The sequence below is a fragment of the Stylophora pistillata genome, chromosome 5 (assembly GCF_964205215.1).
Source record: "Stylophora pistillata chromosome 5, jaStyPist1.2, whole genome shotgun sequence".
Classification (NCBI taxonomy): domain Eukaryota; kingdom Metazoa; phylum Cnidaria; class Anthozoa; order Scleractinia; family Pocilloporidae; genus Stylophora; species Stylophora pistillata.
The window spans coordinates 39,389,185-39,411,536 of NC_142523.1; the positions used below are offsets into that span (position 1 = coordinate 39,389,185).

The 22,352-nt window shown below is 37.1% G+C and overlaps 2 protein-coding genes across 3 annotated transcripts in view; both read right to left on the reverse strand.

The window, feature by feature from the left end:
* Positions 1–653: 653 nt before the first annotated feature.
* LOC111339779 (copine-3) lies at positions 654–12,393 on the reverse strand. Of its 2 annotated transcripts, none has more exons than XM_022946500.2 (16): positions 12,047–12,393; positions 10,269–10,448; positions 9,077–9,142; positions 8,465–8,539; positions 8,143–8,226; positions 7,295–7,384; positions 6,516–6,611; positions 5,853–5,939; positions 5,684–5,743; positions 5,178–5,311; positions 4,780–4,834; positions 4,285–4,336; positions 3,638–3,771; positions 2,891–3,054; positions 2,436–2,505; positions 654–1,970 (listed from the first exon to the last, which is right to left on the reverse strand). In XM_022946500.2, the coding sequence occupies exons 1-16, from the start codon at positions 12,176–12,178 to the stop codon at positions 1,839–1,841; spliced, it is 1,611 nt and encodes a 536-aa protein (XP_022802235.2). In that variant the 5' UTR covers positions 12,179–12,393; the 3' UTR covers positions 654–1,838. The 2 variants fall into 2 exon arrangements, with proteins under 2 accessions (XP_022802235.2, XP_022802234.2); XM_022946499.2 differs by lacking the exon at positions 6,516–6,611 and adding an exon at positions 6,677–6,772 and having other exon boundaries at positions 12,047–12,392.
* A 1,049-nt stretch (positions 12,394–13,442) lies between these two features.
* The window catches only part of LOC111339778 (transmembrane protein adipocyte-associated 1), an 11,346-nt gene continuing 2,436 nt past the window's right edge, over positions 13,443–22,352 (reverse strand). The window contains exons 2-10 of the mRNA XM_022946498.2: positions 21,665–21,800; positions 21,402–21,500; positions 20,795–20,867; positions 20,298–20,380; positions 17,470–17,592; positions 16,150–16,210; positions 15,462–15,564; positions 14,997–15,080; positions 13,443–14,557 (exon numbers count right to left, since the gene is read on the reverse strand). Coding sequence (XP_022802233.2) covers positions 14,437–14,557; positions 14,997–15,080; positions 15,462–15,564; positions 16,150–16,210; positions 17,470–17,592; positions 20,298–20,380; positions 20,795–20,867; positions 21,402–21,500; positions 21,665–21,800 — 883 coding nt within the window. The 3' untranslated portion in view covers positions 13,443–14,436. The remainder of the gene's footprint in view (positions 14,558–14,996; positions 15,081–15,461; positions 15,565–16,149; positions 16,211–17,469; positions 17,593–20,297; positions 20,381–20,794; positions 20,868–21,401; positions 21,501–21,664; positions 21,801–22,352) is intronic.

A 22,352-nucleotide genomic window follows, 5' to 3' on the forward strand; every position in this document is an offset into this window, starting at 1 on the left:
CTATTGTTGTGTTTGGTACAGTATCCTTGCTGAATTTTCACCCCAACAACTTGAGGCAGATCCCTTTAAAACTTTATTTTTGCAAAAGAATTTCAAAAGGGCAGGCATGTTTGAAAGGTTTTGAGCAGACTTAATTTCCGCATTTTGTCGAGCAATAGCAGAGCTGATTGTCTGTAATTATGTTCATGTAAACTATCGTGAATGCTCTCTCAATGATAAGTTTCCCAACGATGTTATCACTAGGACCCAAGATATTATAATCACATCTTTGCGTCGTGAGCACAACACAAACGTCAACTCTACGTCTTATTCTGTAGTCCCTACTTCTTGTGCGCCTCACTCTCAAAGTTGAGCGCGTCGCGCTAACATCAATCTCGTTTTTCAATGACTCCCATGACTCCCATGACAAATACTTTTTGTATTTGACTACCATGACGGACTTCGCCGAAAAGTAGTGACTCCTTGTAGTCTACTAAACTTCAGGGAACATAATGACGAGCTACACCATAACGAAGTCTGATTCAAAGAAAAGGCCTTTTATGTGCTGCTGGGACATTCAACGTTGAATACGCGGGGAAAAAAAGGTTGCCGTAGTTAAAAGGAGCAAATTACATTGCTCATTACAGGGAAAAAAAACTTCGAGCTTTCTAAAGTAGTCTTCACGCCATTTTTATTCTCAAAAGAATCATTTTGACGTACAAAAGATAATACATCGCAAAATTCTAACTATCATATGCATATCAGAGACTACATGGCAAATAAGCCTAAGTAACATGCGAAAAACAGAGAAAAAGCAGACTCCAGGATGACTTTCACGTGCGTTTAAGTCTCGCTCGCTCGCTGATGACTTTCACGCGCGTTTAAGTCTCGCTCGCTCGCTGATTTTCCCGTGTAAAACATTCAGCCAATAATTTAATGTATTACTCGGTGCTATTTTGTTTCTGTGGAACAGTTTTGAGTATTTATAAGCCAAACAAATACCACTTCAATGTAAGACTAACAGGTTGATAATTTAAGCTTAGCACTGGCAAATCTAGCCAGGAAAATTCATTCTCGTGAAACCTTTTTGGTGAAACGAACTTAGGTTCTCCATTATCGTAGACAACATGTAGCCACCTTAGGCTGCTCGTGACACAGTGTGCTCGTTACACACAGTGCTCGTTACACAGTTACACACGACTGCTATAAAAATAATGGCTTGCGATGTACAGAAATTTGTAAAATAAGTGTACAGCTCTGAAAAAAAATTAAACTGCGATGAAAACAAACATCTGTTGTAGTCCAGCTACTGAGAAACGAACATCACAAATCTCAAAGTTTATAAGCAATGCATACTGACGTATAACAAACTGCGCAAATAACGAACAACGCCTACGGCTACATTTGGGTAACGATTATTGGACATCGTAAATGCTCCAAATAGCTCCCTTTCCTGTTACGCCCTCCCCTCCCCTCCCCTGTTAGAATATTTAAGCTTCATCTTCTCGCTTTCTTCCACCTTGTTAAATTCTCTAGTATAGCAGTGCGTTTTTCTTTCATTTTAGTTAAGTGAAAACATAATTGTATTTGAAAGCCTGGCGTAGTTTCCGTTAATAACGTAGATTTTTAATCAAACAAAATCCATCCTATGTTTCATCTTCTTTAAATATGGACAAAAAATCAGAACAAAAAATGACTCCCCTCCCCCACCCCCCTACCCCGAGGGGGCTTAGGAGAGCTTTTAAGGCAAGTCACAACCGTCTTAACAACTTTGAATAAAAATAAAAATTCATAAACAAACGGAGCATTAAAGCGAGTTCACTAAACAAGGTTTGCACGAGCGAGAACTGGATATTTCATTACAGACCTCCCAAGTAGGGTGGTTGAGGTCCTTTTGACTGCATGGGAGCGAGGCCACGCTTATTGAAATACTCCTGCACTTGTTTGGGGATTTCTGCTAACACGTGTTTGGCCAGGACTGCCGGAGATTGCTGTGGAACAAGAGCAGATATTTCATAAGCCATTCTGGAAAATAACTGTCCGCAAATATGCATTGTAGTTTAAAGCAATAGGCCATTTTACAGTTGTGTACTTAGTTGCCAAGCCTTTGATTCAGACTGAGGCTGAAGGTGACCTTGATGTGATAGAGACCTGTATCTACTTGGCATGATAACAAAGTGATTTACATTTGAAAGGCAGCAAGGCTTGTATCATAACAAGGGCAACCCTAGCCTCACTCCCATTCAAAGGCTTGGCAACCAAGCACACAACTGTAAAATGGACTATTCTAGAGTTCAGTTTGAATGGCTAAGATGCCGTGGTATAGAAGCCATTGTGCCATGGCTTTGGACGACGTGTTGCGGCGAGCTGGACTCCCAATTGAAAAGTCCTAACTCACATAATGATAGTTAAGTCGCAATTAAAACAGAATATTACAAAACAAGAAAGCCACTCACCGATTTGAATTCCCTGAAAGGCACAAACTGAACGATGTCTCTTTCTGCGTAATGACGCCCAGATCGTAACCTGTTTAACGAAGAGAAAGTTGCGAGAGTCTTGTCAGACAATAAAAACCGCAACAAACCTAAAACAAGGGTGGACCATGACACAGACTTTAACGAAAGTTTTGCATTTGATTGGTTGAGGAGATGGGTCAAGTGAAGAAAAAAACAAGTACAGAGCAGGATTACTTAATAGTCCATTTTACGGTTGCATGCTTCGTTGCCAAGCCTTTGAACAGGAGTGATGCTAAGGGTGAGCTTGATGTGATAACACGTTGCTGCTTTTCATGCTAACTAGAAACTGGTCTCTATCACAACAAAGGTCACCTCAGCCTCACTCTAAATCAAAGGCTTGACAACTACGTACACAACTGTAAAATGGCCTAATAACAGTCAGTTGTTGGTCTTACCTTCCTTCATCAGCGTCAAGTTCATCCATGTCCTTGAAGTCCGCCTGTCCAACTCCAACAATAATCACCGACATGGGGAGGCGAGAAGCCTTCACAATGGCGGCCTTGGTGTCCTCCATGTCTGATAACACGCCATCCGTCAAAAGAAGCAGCACATAGTATTGCTGTTGAGATCGAAATAGAAATTCTCAATACTTTTTCTCATACAGGTCTCTTACTTCATGTTTTAAAGCTCTTTTGTTATACACGGTTTTAATTGTGTCTTCATAGAAGCTGCTTCAACCGATGTTTGTCAACTTCAAATGTAGCACATTGAAATACAAGTGAGCGATTACTTGAATCCTTTGGATAATCAAGATTTTCTGTTTCTTATTTTCACCACCTTTACTTGGTTTAACAAAACAAGTTTTGCTGGTGTGAGCGGTGTAGAAGACACTGGAACTGGAAAGATGCAATTTCTAAAGATTGGTTCTAACTTGCACCCTATGAAAAACCTACTGTCTGAAAAAAAAGCTGGTAGAGCTTTTTTTTGCTGCTGTTGTTGTATATTTTCCTTTCTTTAAGAAATAGCAACACTTCTGGTCATGGTGCACGCACAGAACAAGACAAAATACAACAAAACAAGACAACAACACCTGGCAGCGACCAGAGGGCAGTTACCACTAAACTTGGCGTTAAACAGTCATTAATATACTTCTTAGCACCGACGAAATATCGATCATGACCGATATGATATTGATTACCTACCGATGCTGTGTTTTCCTGGCCTGCTTGCTCGGCAAATCTAATCACGTGATTGATGATCGGGGCGACATTAGTTGGTCCATATAGCTGCACTTGGCGAATGCAATTCTGATATGCAAGAACAATTTCTTGGATACCTGCAACAAGAAAAATAATTGACATAAAACACTTCAATACATATAACTTACAACCTAAATATTGCCGAGAGATTTTTACCTTTCGCGTTAAATCCGTTCTGTACATGAAGTTGTTTAAACACTTCTGTTCGGTAAATGTCGTTCATCTTCATGCACAAGACAGTTTAGTCAGCACCAAAATACCTGAAGTTGTATCAGGCCATAGAAAAAACAGAATGGAGGCTAAAAATTACAGCCAATCAGAATGGAGGCTAGAGAATACAGCCAATCAGAATGGAGGCTAGAGAATACAGCCAATCAGAATGGAGGCTTGAGAATACAGCCAATCAGAATAACGGCTAAGATTCTATTCCCGCCGAACTTTGGTAGGGCCGACATTTCCGGTCTCTTTTCAAGAGTTTTACGCTAACATTTCTATCTAAAATGCATTTTATTCTGTGCCTGGAGTTTTAGATTGTGAACGCTTTAACCATTTACACCCTAACATCAGTATGTACATGCAAACGTTCTTACCATGACAATATGGATTTGTTGGATTAAAGTTCAAAGGAAACTCATGGGAAACCTGGAAACCAAGAACAACAGCATAAACAAACACAAAAACAAGCACAAACAAATTTTAATAATAAACGATAAAATATATGTGAAAGTGAGTGTGATCGTCCGGGTGAGTGTAGTCTCGTGAAGGACTGTTGTCGGTGGTAGTGACTGACGTTTCGACAACCTGTGCGGAAGTCACTTGACTCTGATAATGACTTCCGCACAGGTTGTCGAAACGTCAGTCACTACCTCCGACAACAGTCCTTCTCAGGACTACACTCACCCGAACGATCACACTACGCTTTCAGATGTTACCCCCTGGTTCAAACCATTTACTGCAATATATCACCAAAAAATAAATCAAAGAAACTAACTCAATATTGATTTCCTTTTTTCGATACTCACTCCTAACTGACATTGCAATTTACAAAGAAGAAAGGAAACAAAGCGGACATGTCGCTGACATACCTGCATGCCCGGGGGTATTTTGGCACCAAATCCTAGCGCTGGGAAAAATTTATCACTGGGAGAAGAAACACAGTGTCAATGAAAAAAAGGTTAAAAAAGGGAAGCACAGTGGTATAAAAGAACGGAGAAACGGAAAAACGGTGGAACAAAAGAACGGAAGAACGGATGAACGCCGGGAGGGACGAAAGAACGGAAGAACGGGACAGAGAAACGAAGAAACGGTGGAACAAAAGAACGGAAGAACGGAGGAACGAAAGAACGGGACAGAGAATAGAGAAACGGAAAAACGGTGGAACGGTGGAACGTAGAACTGAGGGAAAGGGAAATGCAGATCCAGAGAAATGATGGAATAGAAGAATAGCGGGAGAGGGGAAACAGTATTATAAAGTCATTCTTACGTATCATAGTCTTGACAAACTTCACCAACAGCTATCAGAGCCTTGACGTACTCATTGGGCTCATGAGGGTTCAAATAATGAAGAGACTGGGCCAGGCGTGGATCACCATTGGATGCTGTAAAGTCAATACCAACCTAAATGGTGTCACAAAAAAAAATGGCCCTCAGAAATGTCTCCGTAAATTGTGCTGTACTGACTTGAACCTGTGCATGCTACCATTTGAACATTGGAAAAAGTAGAAAAAGCTGATTGGCTAATACTGGAAAAGGCATTTTCCAAAACAACAATGATATTGCTTGTTTTTATACTGAGTACGATACAAGAGATGCTAAACATTATCAATCAGGCTCGTTTTAAACTCGCAATTCCACGCTTCATACCCCGCATCATTAACCAATCACAAGATTCTATTCTATAATGCAATTCTGTCTAAAATGGTACAAGTGTGGGAAATTCGAGACAAGTTATATACAAAAAAGTTTTTGACAGACAACTGTGTCACTTACAGTAAAGTTAATTTGACATCCTCCCATGACAAAGTCCAAGAATGTGTGAATTTTTGTTATCTGAAAAAAATACCAAAAAAGTTATTCAGCACTTGCAAATAATGCTTTTTAATTTTATTTGAAGTTACATACAAAGGAAAGGTAAAACATGAACATGTAGACTACGTACATTGCATTGAGCCACGTACAGTACTCCAGAGTTCACATAGCCTTTCTTCTTCTGTTTCTTCTTGGCATTGACCAAGTCAAGTCCTTTCTGCAATATAAATTATATACAAACACAATTTAGCAAAGATCACTTCAAACAGACATTTCACCAGTCATAAAGATTTTGTCCGAACTATGCTGATTTTTTAAATGCATTATTCTGATAACTATTTTAGTCCCTGAATAATGACTAACCTGTAAAAGGTGCAAGAAAGGATTGTAATTATACCTGTCCAATATTTTAGAACAAGAAAGACCTGTTACCTATGGCAGCACTCTCTAACTCATAATTTTGCCATGCATCTGTCCAATAATAGGTTCCAGACGATGTCAAAATGTGGTAAAAACAAAACAGTGGCACACAAGGCCCAACCGAGTGTGTTATTGATGACATCTGCAATCTATTACTGTGCAAACCCATGGCAACATGGAAACTACTTCTGTTGATTAATAAGGTCATGAATATTGCTTGCAATGACGTCATCTATGCAGCAGTCTGCCCTCTGATAGATCGTAAGTAAGAACCGATTAAAATGTGTGCTTCAGTATATTGTGTAATTTCTGCTTTATGCTGTGCAAGATGCCAATATACACCTTTAAACTTAACCACGCACATTCACCTTACCCCAGATTGTTTCATCTCTAACAATTGCCTCATAGTAGCATTGGTTGAGCCAATAAAATCATGGCTTCCATCATCATCGTAGTCATAGCAATCAATCTATTGCAGCCAAACAAACAAAACAACAATAAATACATAAACATCAGTATAGAATGTGTACATACCCCTGACTCTTTACTGTCAATCAGAGATCGAAGAGTGATGTCCACACAACCAATCAAATCATTATTGTCATCTTCATCCCAGTCATAACAGCCAATCTGGCAACATTATAAATCAGACTTTGTTAACTTGATTGAAGAGTTTGTTGTACAATTGTGTTCTTCAAGGGTCAGTTTTCACAGGCTTATGCGCTTACATGCATTCAAATCATTTTTCCGTGAAAGCCAAAATGGGATTAACAGTATTGTACTGATTTGCTTTACATGCTCTTTAAGGTGGCAAATCTACATTTATTTTTATTAACTCAGCTGATAAAACCTTAGAGGGATAAGGATCTGTGGCGCTGTAATGGAATGGGTATTAAAGGTAATTTGGTTTTATCAACTGAGTTAAAAATGTAAGTTGGCTTTCATGAAGAGTTTCTAGTGTCAGCAAGTTTCAAATTAGAGGGCAAAAAAACGTTTTCTTGTCCTTCTAAAATTGGCATAAAAACTGTTTCCATTAATTCTTGTGGAACTGAAAATCCTCCCTGAATTAGTACTTAACTGATATAGATTTTTGTCAACTCGTTAAATTAAAACCATGAGATAAAATTATCATTTTTATTAAATTAAACTCACCCTAATAGGTGCATCATAGTCTCCTCCACACAGAGTTGAAAGTGAGATGTCAAATGACTTCCATGAAGGATTGAGGTTGTTCTTGATGACCTGTTGTACCATCGTAAAAAGAAAAAAAAAATTGTTGATAATTTCTTACTTTATGGTCAACAGGTACTAATGTTGATGTCACCATTAACAAAATTTTGCTTTGTTGTTATGTTATAAAACCAACAGATTCTATGTTGCTAGTGTTAGAGTAGATTGCAGAAGACATCAATGTGTTCTGTTCTTACCACATTTTGTCATCATGTGCAATGTATTACTTAACAGATGTAAAGCAGCATGGAAACTATTTTATTAAACTGACACATTTCCAGAAGTCATGTACCACATTGGTTACAGGAAATCTAGTAAGCATTAAGTTCCATGAAACCAACCAATTATGCAACTTAATTCCCTGATTAAACAGTATGACCAAAATTTAAATTGGTATAAACAATTAAAAAATGATTGAATAAATAATCTTCAAAGTGAAGTGGATATTGTAAACTGGTTAATATGCAGTTTCAAGTCAATCATAATGACCTTAAGAACTTGAAAGTAAGACAAGCATCTTTACATAATTTCAATAATAATAATTGAACAAAAATTAACTGCTTCAAAAAACAATGCAAAAGGTGAACTTTCATATCAACATATGCAAGTCTGATAAATACATGTACTAGCTATTTGAATCAATAAAAGTGTCCGTGAATGGATAGCTCAACAGCCACCAGTCACATGACTTTTCCTCTATACCATAACAAACAAAATGAATAGGAAAATATTAAGCAATTTTTTTTTGTTCCAATCGTAAACATCCTCACCTCAGTGCGATGAACAAGCAAAGTTTCACCATCACTTTTCAGTTTGGACAATTGTAAAAAGGGATCAGACTTGCCCAAAAAGTCCTGTAATAAAAATAAGATTTACACACTCATTTAGTAAGTAAATACAGTATTTATAGAACCAGAAAGATAGTACATTTTGGGCTCTAATTAAAAACTAGCCAGATTCAAAAAGTAAAGAGAATAGAAAGAAAAAGAAATCCCCAGTAATGAACCATAATCATGAAATGTATCACCATAGAGCTAATCAGTGCGACTGTATGGCACTGTCCATGTATGTATCATGAAAGCATAGCTGCACCTTTTTGTCTAGGTTTGTTGCCCTGAATGTAAGTTGAACTACTTCATTTCCACCTTTTAATTCTTCTGCATACACCTGCAAAAAGTAAATAGCAACTGAAATCTGATCTTAACACAAAAGTTTATGTTATCATGATATTAACTGTGATTTCCTTCTGTCTAATGATACCCTATTAGGTCCTCCGGGGAGAGGGTTATTCACTATTGATATCCTGGGAAATATTATGCCTCAAGGGGCTCATACCCACAAGGGTGCAGGGCTGTCACACAAGTGACTTATTAAATTTCCAAATAATTACGACCCAGCGACTATTCCAATTACAGAGTTTGGTTTTTCTAAGGAATTCCTTGACAGGTGAGCTCTTTACAAAGAGGTTTCATAAAGAAGTGTGTAACAGAGTGGGGGCTTAACAGACGGAAGGTAGTTAAAATAGAGAGAGGGGCTAATAAACAGGAGAGGGGGTCCTAATGATGAACGGTCTTAAATTATAGAAACTTGGAGATTTAGCCAGGGGACCTTATAGAGGAAGGGCTCATTTGAGAAGACAAAAATTCCTTAAAAAAATTCTTTGCCAGGCTGGTACTCAATATACAATCAATACAGTGTACTTACTGTAATGGTTCCTACTTTTCTTCCCTTGATTTGTAATGCACTGGCAAAGGATTTCTTTGAAACCACCTTGAATATTTCACAAATAAATAAATATATAAAATTTTAATACAGTTAAAGAGAAAGCTGAATCATGCATTCAGTAAGTATAATATGTGGCCCTCTGTTCAAGGTTGGATCCATAGTTCACACATTGGAAGACTTCAGACCATTGAGGATTCCCAGGGATCCTCTTTAATTCCAGATTTTACTGATACAGTGGATCTACATGTATCAGGAAATTTGAAAGCATCAGCACCTCTGTCAAAGTTGATCAGAGACTAGACTGAAACTGGGAAATTTCAGGATTGCTAATGATTGTCATGATTACAAAACTACCTGTTGCGAACACGATTTTTCTTTATTCTCAACTGAACACAACGATTTACACGGAGGAAAAAATCCTCCTTCTTTTCGCACATGGTCTGAAAGGAGCGGTCGCTAATTCTCGTGGAGTGGTCGCTCGGCCCTCCGCGATACTACCGATCTTTCGCTGATAGTTCAACCCCATCTACAACACTTGTACCTAAATTGTCATAACTTTTTAATAGTTAATTTCACCAGCTGTGCAAAAAATATGGGATGCATCAGGCCAATAGAAATCCTCAGGATTTGTCTTTCACCAACTCAAATGATGGGCATTGTCTAATAATTATTATATTTTAATAATTATTATATTTTAAGTTTTCCTTAGTCTGCAAAATCTGACAGTCATTCAAGGTTCTATTGTGTGATAAGCGAATTATTACCCAGTACACCATTTAATTTGCAGACCTGCTTACGATCTATTGGAGGAGAGAGGCATGGATGCTGTCACCATTGACAAAATATTTTTTTTATATCATATAAACCAATTGGAATCCATGTTGCTGTGAGTTTGGACAGCATCAGGTCACAGAAGGCGTTAAAATGTGGTAAGAGCATAACTAACACACTCAGCTGACTCCACATGCAACTATTGTTTTCCCAGGTTTTGGCATCTTCTGTGATATTAAGTACTGAACAGGAACACAGTAATATGGACCCTATTTGTACATTAAAGAGCAAACTCTGATTCAGTTTAAAAGAGTAAAAAGCCTGATTATCTGAAATTCTTCAAGACACTAATTTTGACAACCAGCCTTTAGTGAATTTTACAACAATGCAGATAATTTACCTGTCCAAGATTACACTCCATGTCGCCCAAAAAATCATCATCCCCCAGTGAACTAGTCGCATTATCCACATCGTACACTGCAAACTTCAGTTTCTGTACCATCTCGAAATAGTAGTCCAGCACAATTCCTTGCGCAAAATCTGGGTTCAGGTTATTCTGGACTTTTTCAGTCCTAGCATGCTGAAATAGAAAAAATAATTAAAAACAGAATCAAAAAATAATAAAGATGTTTAATGACAATTGAAGTAAGGTTTGTCTCTGGAAAATTAGATACATAAGTCTAATTGTTACAAAAAAAATGGAAAGGTACATGGACATTTTAATTTTAAAGTAAAAATATACTTAGCCACTTCAGCTAGTTTAAAAACACTTCAGAATAAACACTAGCAAGAAAAACACACAACGTTTCGATGACTCCATGTCATCATTCTCAAGTGAGAAGAGAATGAAGCCCTCTTTGAACAAACAATCGGATTCCATACGCGCGAAACTATTTATTTAATAGTTTACATTTATGAACTCAACACGTGCCATTATTTATTTAAATATTTTAAATATTTTAAACTTTTTACGTTTGCCACCTTCGTACGGTATAAATTAACTATTCATTTTTATTCTCTTCTCACTTGAGAATGATGACATGGAGTCATCGAAACGTTGTGTGTTTTTCTCGCTAGTGTTTATTCTTAAATGTCTAACAAAATCTAATGTCATTCGAATATAAAAACACTTCACTTAAAAAAATTCCTCTGGCAAATAATCTACATCAGACTGAGTCCCTTACACCTTCACATCAGTATGCAAGTTCTCTATACTGGTCTCTAGACATTTCCCATGATTCTTACAAGGAGAATTTGTCTAACAATCAAGAGCTTCTTGGGTTTATTATCATTTCCTTTCTTCTCATGACTTTTATATTCAATCCAGGAGTTACCTGGTATATATTGTAACGAGAAATCAGATGTTAGTCACTTTTGGGGTCAATACAGCAAATGTCAGCGACAACCACTGCTTTGAAATTTAACAGGTGCCACCGAAAAAAAAAAAAAAAGGAAAATCGAGATGAAATTGGTTAGTTAGACTATTTGTGTCTCAAAAAATTCACATTGTACAACAAACAAAGTATTGTTGTTATTTTCAGACTGAAAATAGTCCAGAAATAGCCTTTCTTCTCACTTAAATATATTTATCTTCCCAGCCAGAGTTTCTCAACCTCATTCCTTATCCCATCTACTGAGCCCCCACAAAGGAAATGAAAATATCTGCTGGTTATGAAGATCACACTGTCATTATTTGTTGCTTAGCCACAAAACTTTGACATTGGCATTTTTAAAATGAAATTTTCCTTAATTAGCAAGTATTATTAATTCCTACAGTTTGTATCAAATTTACAGGAAAAAGCAATACGTGTGTTTAAGATAAAGTCAGGCAATTAGCTATCTGAATTTACAAATTTTAAAATGAATTACATCAAACTACAGTTATTAAAACAGTTGTAGTAATTTCCATCGTCAATAAAATTAAGTTCCAGAAATACATAATTTTTTCACATCAATTTTTAAGAAACAACTTCAGGATGAAGTCTTCTCCTTTGTACTGACGCGTACAACTATCGTGATTTAATTTTTTTAGCTTTAAAACCATCTGAAAGATCTTGAGAGAAATTGAAGGACTTTAAACTATCTTAATCATATTTTAACAGTTGAAGGGTTATACATGTCATACACTCACGATCGAGTCTTCGAATCCAAGATCTAGCCAGCGGGCGAAAAACTTACCTCAACCCACTTTCCATGTGAATCTTGAATATACATAGCACATAATGGGTCGGATTTTGAAGTTGTGTCCTTGTCAAGTAAACCTCTACAAGAGATGTGCAACTCGACTCGAGTAACACACTCTGCTGCCATTTCAAGTTGTTTTGATCGAGTATAATAAACAAACGAAGCCAACAAATTAACCGCTTATCACAGAGGTTTCTAGGATGGCTCGACGTAAGATGTTTGGAAAATGAAAGTTATAGGGCGTGACAATCTCCAATAAATAAAATAAAATCAGAACACAATCGTTCACAATTGCGATGATGTTTCTAAAGTCACTCAAGCACTCAGAGAAAAATTCCAACCACTCCCCCAGGAAACAATATTGCATGGAAACTGGGCTCTAGTTAGGCGAATAGCTTTCTGGGATAAGTTAGCCAGCCTCGTCCCAAATTAGGTAAGGCATTTTTGTTCACTGATAATGATGGGAAAATGGAAAACAGCCTGACTGTATAGTAAATGAAGTGCTTTTAAATCATAATAGACTGAGATCAAGATATTATTAGCCTGAAAATCGTGTCCTCTTGTTTCTCCGTATGGCTGGAATCTCGGCAATCTCGGAGTAAGGGGAGGGGAATAGCGGGAATCCCATTTCTAACCCGACGGGAATCGTAACGCACCAAAGGAAAAACACCTCAAAACAATGAGTCTCCCCCCCCCCCCCCTTCCCCCACCAGGAATATACATGGGTACTGATGATCTGTAAATATGACAGATTCGCTGGAAATCCGAAGAAATTAAAATCGGGCAGAACTGCCAGAAACTGCGTCTAAGCATCCGTAATTAAATAGACGGAAATTCTGAAATATGACAGCCGACATCTTCGATACCAGCTGTGGCAGTTTTATTTACATAAATATATACTCGGATCTTTCTTTATTTTAAGGCCTCACAAGCTCAAGTCTGCAAAGCTGTATTCATGACGAGGTCCAAGTATTAAAAAGTCACTTTGCAAGTCTATAGTTCAGCGTAATCAATTCCCATTAGACTGTTCAGAGAATAAACTAAAATGTAACAATACGGCCTTGCATGCATGCCTCTGTTTTACCCATATGCGTTAATCTGCCACAACGAATACTTTTATCAAAGCCATATTAATATCTCGTTGAAATTAAAACTTAACCTTTAACAAGACGAGGGGGTTGCTGTAGGTGGGGGGGGGGGGGGTTCTAAGGCGCTTGTGACTCACAAATTGTCAGGGAAGCCTGAAGCTCGATGATGAACTGCAGGGGTAGAACCTTGTAATAAGCTAGCATCTATACTCTCCCGTGGGGGGGGGGGGGGGGATATGTTCATGCAGAATGAGCCCACAGGCTCCAGTACTTTATCTTCTTACCTTTTCTAGAATACTTGATGTGTTTCAATAATTCTTTTGGTTTATTTTTTATTTGTTTTGTTTTGTTCAATCCAGTAGATTTTGAAATCCCTTTTGTAAGTCTTTTTATTTATTTATGTTTTTTTTTAATTACGTGGGCGTCGACATAACGAGCTGATGAGTACAATCTGTTTGATACAGTGTGATCCCCCTTTGAAAATTCCCGGCTACACCTCAGCTGGTTCTATGATGTAAATCTTAGTAATACTTTCCCTTACTATCATGTGACCTAATGTGACAGACTGGGTTAGCTGGCGTGACAAACTTCCCCAAAATTCCATGACTGGGTGCACTAAACGTCTTGACGTGATCAACCTTCTTAAGATTGCGTGACAAAGTAAAAGAAATTACCCAGCATTTGAGAGACTTGACTGTGTATACAGCTTTTATCTGTACAATAAACTGTACAATATGAAACACTGTGATCTGATTTTTAAATCTAATTTAAAAACCAAACTCTAAAAAATCAAAAATCTGAATACAACATCTATACAATACCCTAACGTCCTCATAATAATTTTAGGTTAATACGACATTCTATGTCATAATCAATCTATCCACAAACATCTCAATCTTTATCTTTTTTTTCTTTTTTGCCGAAGATCTCAATCTAAATTTTGGATGATAACTTGACACCGATCCCACATAAAAGGTTCTTTTTTAGTTCTTTTTGCTTTTTATAGTTCTTCCAATTTTTGTCGATCTTTCTAGGGTGATTAAAATTGTTACCTTTGCTATCATAGAAGTTCTTTACCTAAAATTAACTTATCCTTCGATGTCCTATGGAATGTAATTCTTCAATAGCCATAGTGAGCGACAAAAAAAAGTTGACAAAAAAAAAAAAAAAAAGTTGGCACGCCTCTTCTTAGTAGATGGTCGACAACCCTCTACTCAATGTAATACATAGAAATCATCTAATTACTCCCTAATAAGTTACTTGAAAATTCCCCCTTTCCACCCATCAATATATTTTCTACGCCACCACTTCTTCATAATCAGAAGAAGCGTAATCGTCTCCGGCATCTCCTGTTGGCAGGTACGAGTACGAGTAGCTGGCGTACTCCTCTTCCACCCTCAATACATGAAAGTCCGCACTGAGGAAAAAAATCAAACGAATCAAGTTGGTTACGTAGAAAAAACCCTCTTATTCGCAAGACCGCCCACTGTCAATTGATAAAACGAACAAACGAGCAGAGGGGCGGAGCCAGGAAATTTATGTAGGGAGGGGGAGGTGGAGAGGTCCGGATCCCTGGCCCCGCTCCTTGATCACCATTTGGAGGAAGCGAACAGATTGGCAAGAAAACTCACGCCGCTTTCTCAGCCAATCAAATTTAAAAGCAAAACCAATCGCGCCTCATTGGATCACTCGCGTTTTTCCGCACTAGACGCAGCTTGTCTTTTTTGACTTTTAGTTATCATTGTTTCGTTGTGCTGATTTTCTTTGTTCTGATCGGTCGCTAAGAGAATGTTTTTGTCTCTGGGGAGCTCTCTATTTAATAAGGAAGTACAAGGAAAGCACAAGAGACCTCTCACCATTTAAAGAAATCTTTCAGAAATGCAAAGTACACCATGGGACCAAACACGGCGAAATACATAAACAACGAGAAGTCAAAAACGCTGAGAAAGAAACAAAACAAGACAAATGAACAAAACAAAAAAATAACTTTAGGATTTGATAAAAGTATTTCTCGCTCTTTATTTAACTTCACAATTTTCGTTTCACTTCAGGCATATCCTCTAGCGTAGCCAATCAGATTGCGGTATTGAGATGAGATTCAAACCAATCAGTCCGTCTTTAGTTTATGAGGTTACAATCTAAAAACTATCTTCTTCTTACACGAGTTGACCTGTAGAAGGGATTTTGTGACAGACTTGCCAAAGAAGGAGGACCAAAGTGATATATAAATGCAACGTAGACAAAATTATTAGTTACAGGCAAGTATAACAAAAGAAAGTTATTACAAAGGCTGTTTAACTACAGGGCTAAGTGTTACCCACCATAAACTTTTCACAATAGTTTTGTACATCAGTAGACTTGCGCAACCTTGCATTACGTTCACGATACACATTACAGCACAATACAAGTAGAAAGATCTTCTTTCTATAAAAGAAAATCCCAAACGTTAGCCAAGGGTTGACGTTATCTGAATAAACCTCTATAACTGGTCCAGAAAACTCGCGACATTCTATAAACCAATCAGAAGCAAAATCAAATCACACCACGATTTGGTGGCTCTTGTTTTCCCGCGCTTCAAGTGGTTTGTTTCTTTTTACTATGAGTTCTCAGTGCCTCCCTGAGATTAGCCCGTTCCCAGGCCCTTATCATTATTGCTGTAGAACGTGCACTTCTCTACCCGCGGGAGGATTGAAGACGATTAGGGAGAATTTTGCTGTCTGGCAAATCCGATTACATTACGTTTGATTTGGTGACACAAATTCTTAATAATGCTCTAAATTCCGAAACGCAAATAACAGTTCCTTATCATACTGCCTTGATTAATTAAGAAATAATTTGGTCGCTGAAGGAAGTATAGCAGAGAGAATTAGTCTCAGAGAGCCTGCAGGTCGTAAAATTGATTAGATCCCCGTCGGAACTTGTGGGTGTGGTTTAAAAAGGAAATGCGTAGTCCTCCAAAAGAGAAGCTTCAAGTACATTTGCCAGGGTGAAGCTTTAAGACAATCTTACCAGGTATAACACAGCACTGTCTTAACGTGGTGCACGGCAAAATTATGATAATAAAATATACCTGAAAGGAGATACAATAGCAGATCAATTACAAAATATTTGTTTGGTAAAAAAAGGGGTAAGTCTCTAAAGAAACTGTGGTGTTGTGTTGGCGGGGGCTATTAGAGGATAAATTGGTTTTATCAACTAAGTTGATAAGGTAAACTTGCCGCCCAAAAGAGTTTCAAAAACTAACGTTTCCTGAGAGCGAAAGACGTAGGTTTCGAAGCGTCAGCTTCCAAACTTTATATATCTTATTAGACGTTTTGTTGTGTAGTATCGCTGAGAATTTTTACGAGTTCTTTGTGTTTTTAAGAGCTCGTACGGCGAGTCAAAATGCGGCACAACTCGTAAAAATACTCAGCGACAATAAACAATAAAACGTGTAATAAGAGGTTTATTATCCAACACGCCAAATTGTTATTTCAGTGCGGGCGAATTTCGAGGATATTTCTGGAGTACAAATATCACGTGATATTTGTACCCCTTTTGCGCGTTACTTGTACTCTGCCAAGCACAGTTGGATAATAAATAATTTATCTCATTAGACGTTTTGTTGTGTAGTATCGCTGAGTATTTTTACGAGTTGTGCCGTATTTTGACGAGCCCGTAGGCGAGTCAAAATACAACTAACGAGTAAAAATACTCAGCGATACTACACAACAAAACGTCTAATAAGTTATTTATTATCCAACACGCCAAACTGTTATTTCAGTGCCGGCGAATTTCGCGGATGTTTATTTACGGGGAGTGTGTGACAGAAGTATGCGAAGCGGAACCGAATTGGCGCGTTGTTGTGCTGCTGTTTCTATTTTCTTCATTAAATGAAGAAATTTTCTGATCGTCAAGCTGTTTTTTTCCGTTCAATTCATCTAATGAACTTTGCCAGCCATTCTGACTCTTCGTCGTCGGAAATATGATTCAAATTGTCCGCCACTTTTTTTAATTTTGTAACTATAATCCAGTTTTTCGCTTGCGCGATGCGAGAAAACCTGTTAAACCGGTACTACAATAGACGAGTACAAATACCGCGTGATATTTGTACTCGTCTATGACGTTATTTGTACTCGTCTAGGTGTAGTTGGATAATAATTACTGTTATTTGCCATTTTGTATAATATCAACTCAGAAAATTAAGTTTGTCTCGATCGTTTGCAGATTGGATTGATCGTTGGAAATCGTGAACTTGTTGTCTACATTTCATAATGATATCACACTCCTTTAGCTACTTTTACAAAGTATTCTGTTGGTCTGACTGTGGATAAATAAGATCACCCTTACCAAAGCTAAAAACAGTGAAGTACACGCCAAGAACAATAATCCACCGTGTCCATAGAAGTCATACTTTTCATTTCCAAACATTCGGCGATGAATTCCTGGGCTTTTGACAAACTCAAGTGTGGCCTGAGAATCACGATAATAGAAGAATCAATTAATATTGACAATGTTGAAGGTAAGGATGATGACAATAACTTGTTTGTCACAGTGTTATTTATATCTATGATTATTTTATGGCCGTGTTATAAAAAGACTGGGAACTACCGAATAGGCCATTTTACAGTTCTGCGCTTGGTTGCCAAGCCTTTGATTTGGAGTGAGGCTGAAGGTGACCTTGTTGTGATAGAGACCAGCAGCTATTTAGCATGATAACAAAGTAATTTACATTTGAAAAGCAGCAACGTCTGTATCATAACAAGGTCACCCTTAGCCTCACTCCCATTCAAAGGCTTGGAAACCAAGCATGCAACTGTAAAATGGACTATTCACGAATTTGATTCAGGCTGAAATCAATATTAAAAGCGGTCTAGATTTTCCCATCTAGACTGGCATCTAGACCGGTCTAGAAAACAAAAGGTACAAAGAATATAAAAAATTGGCATATAAGACACAGCCATATAATAAACATCTTATTAACTGAGCTAGGTCAGTCTTTATGGGAGAATCTTGACCTCAGTCGCTGGTACAGTGCGTTCGGTCTGTACTGGCGACCTCGGTCAAGATTCTCCCATACAGACCTCCCGCTCGGTTAATAAGAACTAATTAACAATCATTTATGAGGGCCACAACCAAAGAATGGTGACCATCATGGCATAAGGCATATTTAAACAAATCGACAACGGCTAGTCAAACAAAGTCTGTACTCTTACTGACAACGTTTTTCATTACGCCAGTGGTTAAAATGTAGTGTCCAATCATAGCAGGCATACCAACTGAGAGAGATAATAATAGCATTTTATGTTTAGGATTATCATCATCATACATATTAAAAGAATTTTAAAAACTATTTCAATATGTATGAATTCTATTCTTATCCATGTCTAGCGCCTAGATCTTAGACACCCATTTTTTGTGAATATTTAAATCTCTGTTAATGTAAACTTAAGACTTACTTTTAAAAATAATTCAAAATGCATATTTCTTTTTTGTACAGTGCTTAGATCAGGTCTGGATAAGCGCTATATAAGTAGTTCTATTATTATTATTATTGTTATTATTATTAACATTGTTAATATTAAATAATTTTTATATTGTCATTTATGTCTATGATTAACTTCATAAATAAGAATGAATAAGGGCTGATAGTTTCTAAAGAAACTGTTTGGGGCTGCGTCGGTGGGGGTAACGAAATAATTTGGATACAACAACAAAGTTGAAATGGTAAATTGGCAACCGTAACAATTACAAAAGCTGATGTTTCGAGCGTTAGCCCTCCGTCGTCATAAATAAGAGCCACAACCAAGAAATGGTGACCATCCTGGCATATGGCATATTTAAATAAAACTGGCAGTGGTCAAAATTAATTGCCTAGGCCTCACTTGAAGCACTAAAGTTTGGTTTCAAGAATGTCATAACTAATATAAGTTGCAAAAGATATAAGTGTTAACGATCATTATAGTTCATTTCTTCTTTTTGTTGTCTTGATAAAATATAATTGTATGAAGATTTAACTTGTCTTTTTTGCTGTGAAAACTGTTTTTCTGATAAATTTGGTTAAAAACAGGGATGCGCATTACACATGGGGGTGTATTATACATGGGTAAATTAATATGGTAAACATAGTCTGTATTCTCGTCGACAATCATATTTGCCATCACAGCAGTCAAAATGTTGTGTCCAATCATAGCCTGCGTACTAACTGAGAGATAATTATAATAACATTATTTTAAGATTATGACTATTATCATTATCATTATTAATTTATCGTTTCTCTAACTATTAATATAATTTCTATCTAATCAATAGTTACAATCTTCTCCACAAGGTGAAGAAGAAGATGGAGGAAAAAAATGTTAGTAATTCTTGTTACTGTCTGCTGTACAATTCTTATGACATTGGTTTGGAGAATTTGATATTGGATCAACTAATAATCCCTTAACACTGTACCTTCCATGAGTGACCAAGACAGAATTTCTCCCTAAAATATCAATACAATATCAAGCAGAAAAGTGATGAGAATAAAGAAAAATATCAATTGAGGGATTATGAGTTGATCCAATACTTAATTCTCAAAACTAACAACATAAAAATTGCATAGGAGACAATAAAGAGAATTATTGATGAGATCTTTGGAGGGAAAGAGTAACTAACATTTTTTTTTTTCTGTTTTCATCATTCTCATGCATATTATTGACTGCTTAATATTGTCTTAACATTGTTAGGAGTAATTTTGTGATGGTCACTCATGGAAGTGAAAGATTATAAGGAAACATTATGACAAAGATCACAAAAAGCAATCTAGTCAGTAATTAAATTTATGTATTTAGTAATTAAATTAAATTTAGTAATTGATCATTATCTAATATTTAGTAATTAGGCTTTTTATTGCAAAATAGCTACGTCATGTTATTTTAGGATTTACTCTGTAAATCTATAAGTTTTAATAAGGTTTGTTTTCTTGGCTCATTAGCATACTTTCCTTGCTAGGGGTCTAACCAATCCTATCAACCTGAGATTAAATAAAGTTTCATTCATTCATTCATTCATTCATTCACTCATTCACTCATTCATTCATTCATTCATTCAATCAATCAATCAATCATTCATTCATTCATTCATTCATTCATTCATTCATTCATTCATTCATTCATCCATCCATCCAAGCAACAAACCTGAGTGGATGAATATGCAACAGCACAAAATAACGACAGACAGAGAACTCTCCGTACACCTCTCCGGCCATCTTGCATGTTCCCTGTAGGAAAAACATAGTACTGTAAGTAAATTCTGTTTACGAGCCAGTGGCCCATCAGGCCAGCGCTTAACTCCGGTTTCTGTAGCATGAAGCGACTAGGAGTATTTCTACTCCCCCCTGGATGGGATGCTAGTTCATCGCAGGGTTACAGCCCCCCAGCAACAAATTTTCTGGTACACATTTATACACCTGGGTGGAGAGAGGCACTGTGAGAGTAAAGTGTCTTGCCTAAGAACACAACACAATGTCCCGGCCGGGGCTCAAACCCGGACCACTCGTTCCAGAGTCGAGCACACCAACCATGAGGCCACCGTGCCTCCACTGCAGGAAAAACATAGCTCTTGAAAATTCTCTTTTATACTAAATTAGGTCAAACAATTTTTATATCTATAAATAGCTCACTGCAGTCCATACCTGCCCAGACTCCAAATATTATGACACTTAGCTCCACTGCTAATAAGAAGCATCTCAGTACAATCCACAAAATCTAAGAAAAATACTTACATCAAAATGCACTTTTAAATTTATAATATTATACTAAGCACTCAAAAAGTGGGAGTGGATTTAGTGAAAAGTAGGATATGAAAGGAGTAAAGTAGTTAGTGGAAAGTGAAAAAAGGAAGTGAGAAAGTTGGAAGTGAAAAGTGAGATGTGAAATGTAAGAAGAGGAAAGTGGGAAGTGGATATTGAAAGTGAAATCTGGAAAGTGAAAATTGGAAAGAGAAAATTGGGAAGTCTTAGCACGACCGCAGGCCCTCTTGATGTTATGTTTTATGTTGTGAACACTACCAGATTCAATGTTTGTGATGGTCAATCTTGCAAGTTTTAATTATTGCCCTCTTGTTGAAGAATTGATAAGCTGAACCTGCCTACAAGCAAGTTATTTTCTTCTCCTTCCATGGGTTTACATTACGGTGCCTTTTCTTGCACCTTCTACACCATTGTTCAAGTCCCTTAATAGGAAAAAGGAATAGAAACTGCTGACATAACTGCCCAAAAAAAATTTAGATTCACTAATGACCTTTATTGGCAGAGAATCCTTGTGGTGTAATTTCAAAATTGACGTCAGAAGCATCGAGACAAAACATCTTGCTGTTCCAATAATACAAACAAAGAATACCTATGCAAAAGACAAAATCAAATTATAAGTTCTTGGTTAATTGTAACCTCTGGTATTTCAAAGTGGAAACTTACAAACTGAAACTTTCTTCGGGCATGCCTTTGCAAAGCATGCATGCATGTCTAAATTTGGTGGCTGATTACTTTCATAAACTTAAATCATACCATAAAATAAACAGTCTTCACAATAGGACATCTTATTTTGCTTAACTGCACTTGAGCTGCTCCAAGTCTGTACATAAGGAACATCAGAAAGACAATATTTGGAACCAGGAGGATGACATCAAGAATCCTGATGTGACTGTGGAGTGTGGGGAAAAAGAAAGGAAGAACAAAAAGTAAAATGTTCAATTCTGTGCATCAAAATACAATTTACAACACCTCCTAAACAAGGTCCTTTTAAGAGAACTGGGTCCATTTGTTAGAAAAACGATTAGCCCTCACCCAGGGTTACATCTTAATCCAGATTTCTTTATTCCCTTGTTCAAAAGCCTTTTTCAGATAATTTTCTTTTTAAAGAATACAATCATAAAACTGTAGACGAGAATAATTCTACTGAATTTTCTTTTTACCTATCAAGATTCCCTAAGTGTGATCATGCAAGGGGGTAGCATGTTGGGTAAGGCTGCTCAATCGAAAGCATGGTGTATTAAAGTGTTTGTTTGTGACTTTTGCGGCTCTTGCAACTACTATTTATGTTCCCTGCAATGTAACTTTCCAACAACGATCTACTTTAAAGGAGGCAAATAATAGCAACCCATGCCTAAACCAGACAGCCAGACAGTCTTCTGTTCCTCTTTGCTAATTGCTACCCTACTGCCCTTAATGGAATAATGTTTCTTAGATCTTTAAC

Excerpts from the sequence above, each read along its gene's own strand:
- LOC111339779 (XM_022946500.2), bottom strand. The coding sequence starts at position 12,178 with ATGGCAGCAGAGTGTGTTACTCGAGTCGAGTTGCACATCTCTTGTAGA. Across the intron at positions 7,385-8,142 it reads TGCTTGTTCATCGCACTGAG|GTCATCAAGAACAACCTCAA; the intron begins GTGAGGATGTTT and ends ATGGTACAACAG. Across the intron at positions 3,772-4,284 it reads AACAAATCCATATTGTCATG|GTATCCAAGAAATTGTTCTT; the intron begins GTAAGAACGTTT and ends TTCTTGTTGCAG.